The 7,177-nt window shown below is 35.2% G+C and overlaps 1 protein-coding gene and 1 long non-coding RNA gene across 3 annotated transcripts; both read left to right on the forward strand.

Annotated features, from left to right (window-relative positions):
* The first annotated feature begins 1,061 nt into the window (after positions 1-1,061).
* Positions 1,062-2,166, forward strand: LOC116169535 (serine hydrolase-like protein). Of its 2 annotated transcripts, XM_031485642.1 has the most exons (3): positions 1,062-1,184; positions 1,233-1,804; positions 1,860-1,947. In XM_031485642.1, exons 1-3 carry the CDS (start codon positions 1,136-1,138, stop codon positions 1,860-1,862), a joined length of 624 nt encoding a protein of 207 aa, XP_031341502.1. In that variant the 5' UTR covers positions 1,062-1,135; the 3' UTR covers positions 1,863-1,947. The 2 variants fall into 2 exon arrangements, with proteins under 2 accessions (XP_031341502.1, XP_031341501.1); XM_031485641.1 differs by having other exon boundaries at positions 1,233-2,166.
* A 452-nt stretch (positions 2,167-2,618) lies between these two features.
* LOC116169537 lies at positions 2,619-4,884 on the forward strand. Its single transcript, XR_004144988.1, has 2 exons — positions 2,619-3,770; positions 3,824-4,884. It is a non-coding gene; the product is annotated as an uncharacterized LOC116169537 (long non-coding RNA).
* Positions 4,885-7,177: the final 2,293 nt, after the last annotated feature.

The following is a 7,177-nucleotide window of genomic DNA, read 5'->3' on the forward strand; positions in this document are numbered from 1 at the left end:
AGGGCTTCATCATTTCTGCCCATAGAGTCTGATATAATACCTAATTCCCTTGTTAAAGTTCCGATAAAGTTTGAAATACACATAAAAGGTTTCGATAAATTTCAGAACATTTCAGAGAGATTTCAAGGGAATTAAAGCAAAACTTCGGGTTAATATTTCAAAAACCTAAGCAACCCGAGCAGTTTTTGAGGGAGTTTCAAGATATTTTTCAACAACATTCCGAGAAGATTTCAAAACCATACTGAGAAAATTACAAGAGCATATCGAGCACACCTTAAAACGCGCCAGATACCGGGTGTTCATCTATAGAGTGATTGCTAAAACAGTACAACGGGTAAATACCAGGCGGAAAACGGGTGCTTCGTTACAAGACATATGTAGAATAAGTTATATACGAACACGCTCTTAAAGAGGATTTTTACAAGAATAAGAGCGTAATGTTGACTTATTTACTATTTTCATTTTTACATCGTTATAAAATCGACGTAAAAACATTCCAACATGGAACTGGAAACAACCTAAAAATGGACTTTAGATAATCCCATGTACTGTTTCTGTTTCATTTAATCAGATTTTTCGTTTTGTGTAATGGGGGACATTCTTATGTAAACGCAAATGATACTCAATCACTCTTGTCAAACAGCTTCAGGCAGTATTTATAAGTGTTCTGAGTAAAATGTTTAACTAAAGAGGAGGTACAACGAGAATGATACATAATAGAAAGTAAAACTTTGGTCGAAAAAGTTTCGTTATGGTCAATCCATAATGTAAGCAAAACCAAATAGATGAAATGTCAGTTGAACCACAATAAAACTTTCCATTCTATAGAAGAGAAGACGACGCAACGTGTTTACATTGTAAAAGGTTAAAAGCTATATAGAAATAAGAAAAAAGTAGGACTCAAAGATCTGAAAGTGGGACACTTTTTTGAAAATGAGTTAAAAGCTATGTCGCTGTGACAATCTAGCTGAAATATTAATAGGTATTTCGCTATATTGCGCACTTTGCGAAAATAGGAATTAAAATATTTGCTAATGCTTAATCTTTAACCTATTAATCGACGAGCTAGAATAGTTGGCTGATAAGAGAACGCGTCATAGTTCTATCCCAACACTTAACCGAACCACATCTAAAAATGGATGAACAAGAGTTCGAAATTCCGGTGCCTTGGGGACATATTGCAGGTTTGCCTTGAATCGATCAAATGAGATCTTAGTTTTTTTTCCTTTTAGCTAAATCATGGGGAAATGACAAGAACCAGTTGGTCTTTATGATTCATGCAAATAGTGATAATGCTGGATCTTTTGATAGATTAATTTTGCACTTGCCGGACACATTTTACTACATCGCGATTGATCTTCCTGGTCACGGAAAATCAAGTCATTTCCCTAGCAATATACCGCTACACGAAATTAACTACGTGCTCGCCGTTAACATGGTGGTCAATTACATGAACAGGGAAAAGGTTATACTAATCGGCCATTGTTGGGGAGGACAAATGGCCATGCTATTCTCGCAATTTTTCCCGGAGCGTGTTTTGAGACTAGTGCTAATTGAGGCAGTTTATTTTTCACCTGTGTCGGTCGAATATTTTAAGCAGTACACCAGGGAGTACATCGATAATAGCATTACTTTACTAGAAAAATCCAAAACGCGCAAGCCTCCAGTGTATTCGTTCGATAGTGCAAAGCATGCCATGATTAATGCTCGAATATATGGAAAACTAAAGCCAGAGGCTGCAGGACCTTTATTGAAACGATGCCTAAATCCTATCGGCGAAGACCAATATCAGATTACAAACGACGTGAGACTAAGAACAAAACATTGTATGTTCGTCGATATGGATTTTTGTATTTCAGTGATAAAAGAACATCCTGTTACCTGCCCAATTTTAATTATTTTTGGAAAGGATTCCACACCTCTGTCGGAATACTACAAAGAGTTTCTGAAAGAATTAAAGAATGCGAATCCTAAGTGTACCACAATGGAAGTTAATGGAAATCATGACGTTCATATCAATAATCCGGAATTAGTAGGACCTCCAATACATAGTTTTTTAACTATTAGCAATTTGTAAATATGTTTTCTTACAAATATTCGTAGAAGTGTTTATTAAAGAGACTTAAGTATCTTAGTCACATCCTCAGGATACTAGTTTCGAAATCATTTTCTTGTAAACTGCCCTACATCCGTATTCGAAGTTTGCCTATCAATCGTGGGAAAAATTCTTAGAAAATAGGTGTTTTACTAGTAATCTTCTTAAAAAATATTTTAGAGTGCTTTATGAAGTATATTTGTGAAGCATTCTTAGGAATAGTCTTTGAAAATGTTTCAATATGAATAAGTTTTCATACTAGGTACAAAAGATCTCTATCTTACGTGTATTACACAAAACAAGTCTCTTATAATATCAAATGCTATATCGCGGAGCTGGTGATTATAAAAAAAATTATTTGGTTCTTAACCTTTAACTTGTTAATCGAAGAGACAAAATGTTTGCCCGATAACAGAAAGAGTCACCGTTTTATCCTAACAGTCAACCAAACAACATCTACAAATGGAAGAAAGAGAGTTCGAAATTCCGGTGCCTTGGGGACATATTGCAGGTTTGCCTTGAATTGATCAAACGATTGTTTAGTTGTTTTCCTTTTAGCTAAATCATGGGGAAATGAAAAGAACCAGTTGGTCTTCATGATCCACGGAAATATGGATAACACTGGATCTTTTGATAGATTAATTTCTCATTTGCCGGACACATTTTACTACATTGCGTTTGATCTTCCCGGTCACGGAAAATCAAGTCATTTCCCTGGCAACATGCCGCTACACGAAATTAACGACATGTTCTCCGTTAACATGGTGGTCAATTACATCAACAGGGAAAAGATCATTCTAATCGGACATAGCCGGGGAGGACAACTGACCATGTTATTTTCGCAATTTTTCCCGGAGCATGTTTTGCGACTAGTGCTAATTGACGCAGTCTATTTTTCACCTGTGTCGGTCGACTACTTTAAGCAGTGCACCACGGAGTATTATCAATGTTGATAATACCATAACTTTACTAGATAAATCCAAAACGAGTAAGCCTCCAGTGTATTCGTTTGATAAAGCAAAGCATGCCGTAATTAATGGACGAATGCATGGAAAACTAAAGCCAGAGGCTGCAGAACCTTTATTGAAATGGTGCCTATCGGTGAAGATCAATACTAAATTACAAACGACCTAAGACTAAAAGAAAATCATTGTCTGTTTGCCAGTATGGATTTTTGTATTTCAATGATAAAAGAACATCCTGTTACCTGCCCAATTTTAATTATTTTCGGAAAGGATTCCACGCCTCTGTTGGAGTACTACAAAGAGTTTCTGAAAGAATTAAACAAATCGAATCCTGTGTACCACAATACAAGTTGACGGAAATCATGACGTTATATCAACGATCCGGAATTGGTAGGACCTTCAATACATTGTTTTTTTAGGTAATTTGTAAATATGCGTACATTAAAGTAGGGTAATGAAAACGCTGTCAAAATAATCCGATCATTTCTATTAAAACGATACGATTAAAATGATACGCATTTTAGGGCAATTTTTCGAAAGAAAAAAATTCCCCTTATGTGATGGATTTGTACGTTTGTCTGTCCGTCCGTCTGTTCCTCGTCTAACTTGAGAACGAAAAGCAAAAAATTCCCATACTGAAAATCGTATGCGATTCTTCGTAGGTGTCGTTTTGTTCGTTTTAGGTTTTCTCACTTATAATTGCACAAGAGGTTTGTATTTTGCCGAGAAAATTTGGGTTGTATAATGAAAATCTGTTGCCTAGCAATGAGACGAGGAAAACTATCAACGTTTGCCCGGAAAACCTGGGAATAATCGTGAAAATTCATAAATGTGTTTCCACTTTCACCAAAGAAAATAGGATTCCAGATCGCTGCAAATCTTCTTGAAAAAGGTCACCTTAAAAACCCCCATGGAATTTTTCAAACCTTTTTTTTTGGAATCAGATCGTTTTAAATTATTATTAAAATAGTCCTGAAGACTGTTTCATGTTTTTTTACACTTTTTTTGAAACACTTTAGAAAACTTCTCCAATTATTATTGAAGATAGAGATCCCTGAAATCAGAATCTCCATAGTTCCTATATACCAAAACTCGTAAACATGGGAAGAGTTCCGAAGATGATAAACATTTTGAAGATTCAAAGGTTTCTAATGAAAAAAAAATGAAACCGATCACATAGGGCGGTAGTCCAAAGAGATAGGAAGGGGTAAAGGAAGCAAAAGAAGACGGTAGGGGAAATGATAAAGAGGATAGAAATACATACATACAAAAAATAAACAGAACACCGAGAAGCACGGATGTGGAAGATGTGGAGGATGTTTCAAAACTCAAAATCAAAAGGCCCTAAAAATGATAATTAACAAAATTTTAAGATTTTAGAGAAAGAAAAACTAAGTGTTAGTGAGGTATACTGAATGATAAGAAAAGTAAAAGGAATAGGACATGCGTCGCGTCGGTAAAAAGAGGAAGGAACACAAACAACAAACAGTATATCGGAAAAAGGTAGTAGCATTGATTATATATGGTAGTAAGAAGAAGGAATGTGGGTGGGGAAGGAAGAGAGAGGAGGGCGGTTCGAGAAGGTAGGAGAAATGAACGTTTCCTAATGAAAGAAGTCTCATTTCTGTTGAGAGTGTCTTAGGATTAAACCTCATTCACTGTCAAGAGCCAAACACTCGAAAGACTAAACGCTTAACGATGGATCTTTCAAGTTACTGTTAAATGTATCTGATAGACAACCTTAGATATTTAGTTGTGATGTTGATTTTGCCCTGCAATTTTGGAATAATGTTTGTTGGACAATAAATTAATGTTATACTCGTACTATTACAGGTTTCTATGGAAGCCGCAATCATTTCTGTGGCTCATTTGCCACAAAACACACTAATATACAATAATCAACCAAACTTTGCTTTGTTGAACAGTTCTGCCGTTTTAATGGGCAAAGTTAACAATTTCAGCCGAACGACTTTTCTAATAACAGTAACTATGTTGTACCTACCCTATTATGCTGATCACTTTGAAATAAACGTAACGGACCTAACTCTACATAAAGGTAAGTAGACGATACGAAAGTCTATAAGGAAAAACACAAGTTGGGGGTGAAAGTGTTGAATAAATTTGCAACTGTTTAACTTCAAGTTTTCATTTCAATGTTGGCCCTGTAACCAAAGGGGTTCTCCTTTTCAAACGGTTAACGGCGAGCTTGTTTGAGTGGGATCTAAATTTATAATTGGTCCTGCATTTCTCATTATTGCGGAGAAGTTCCTTTGCTATTATTCTCACAAAGAAACTCAGTGCAACACTTCCCTATCTTTAGGTATGTAAGATGCTCGTTGATACTAATTATAGAACCCACTAATGGTTTGTTAGTCAAAGTTCGGCACTAAGGAACAGAAATTACACAATCACTAAGAACTGGTATTTCCTTGGCCCAAATAATGTTCGATTATATCGGATCAAGATTGTATCAACAATAGATATCCATGCAAAGATGGCAAGTGTAGTTACGGCAGTATTAAATTACTTTCAAGCTGCCTAATAAAGTTTTTTGCGCGATCGGTCATTTCTGACTATTTACCATGGGTGTTTCCATGACAGTACGTAGAATTTACCAGTTACTATGATTACGACGACGCCAAAATTACTTACCGATCTAAAAACAGAACAGCAAAAATACTTACCGACGCCTTTTTAAAAATCAACAGTCTTACATTACATTTAATCTTTAATTATTGTTAGGTAAATTAAACGTACAATTTTTGCTGTTTTTCCTATAGCAAGACGCTCATAAAGTCATAAAGGAAGTGCAAAGCTAGTAAACTACATCAGACACATGCACATTTTTATGAAATTATTAATTTCAATTTTGACATTTAAACTGGTTGCCTAGTGATGTACACCATACCACTTCGATCATTTCGATTTATTCTGCTCGTTAATTTCTTAGTGCATATTTATATTGGTTGCATAATTTTAATTTCGATCGCGCAAAAAATGTTATAAGCACGTCGAACGTTAAGGGTTACCGTTCTCAGACAATAATTGGAGTCGTCGCTTCGCTCCTCCTCCAAACAATTGTCTTCGAACGGTAAAAATCCCTTACCGTTCTCCATACTTAATATACTATATTTGTCTGTATTGCACTCATTTCAGAGCAATTTTATTTCATTTGTTGCATTGAAAGTTTCAACAATTCAAAATGCAGTCAATTGGGAATACTCTAAAAACGACTTTTAAAAATTGCATGATTGAAAACATCTATCGTATGAAAAGCTCGATCATTTTTTATAGAATCTGTGGGAATTTTACTTGATATAGCGATTTTAGTTCCGATAAAATCACAATTGATTTGATCCTTTGTTAAAGTTCGGAAATTTTTCAAATCACTGTACGCCTCAGTTATTGCCTTTACAGTGTTGATTTATTCAGACGCGAACATTTCAATATTGTATAGGTACCTATGCATCTAGTACCTATGCCCTGAAAAATATACCGAATACTCAGTAACGCATATGGCAAAGGCACAATAAGGTCTGTGGCAAATTCACCATGAAATTGAAGCCATTACGGTACAATTGGACTTCAACCTGCAATGATTTTAAAAAATAAAGGGATCCCGTCATTGTGCTCTCCTTTAGAAAATACGTCGCTATAATGAAATAGCTATATTTGTGTATTAAGAGCGCAAATGATATATTTACGATTGAAAGAGACAGTCAATTTGCGCTCGAATTACACACTAGATTTTTTCTACAATCGAGCAGTTCAAATATTTCCAAAAATTTTAATTTTTCACTCAAATGAAAGATGTCATTTACTCGTTGTCATTGGATACTCTGAGAGTCTGAGCAATGCATATTTGATTTATAGTTAATAATTGGGAGAGCAAGCGTTTTTTTATTCAGTCGGTTATAAGCGACAAAGTGACGTTCCTCGAAAAAGATGACGTTTGCGTTGTTAGATCCGAGCGCAAATGTCTACTTTGGGTATCGATTGTAGAAATAGTTTGGGGCCGAGTACTTTAATTTCCGAGTCAAGTAATGTCATTTTACTGGCGGATTTTGTATTAAATTTTATTATACAATTCTAATTATTAATTAATTAATCTAAAATT

This window comes from Photinus pyralis, unplaced genomic scaffold (assembly GCF_008802855.1).
Source record: "Photinus pyralis isolate 1611_PpyrPB1 unplaced genomic scaffold, Ppyr1.3 Ppyr1.4_LG4, whole genome shotgun sequence".
Taxonomy (NCBI): domain Eukaryota; kingdom Metazoa; phylum Arthropoda; class Insecta; order Coleoptera; family Lampyridae; genus Photinus; species Photinus pyralis.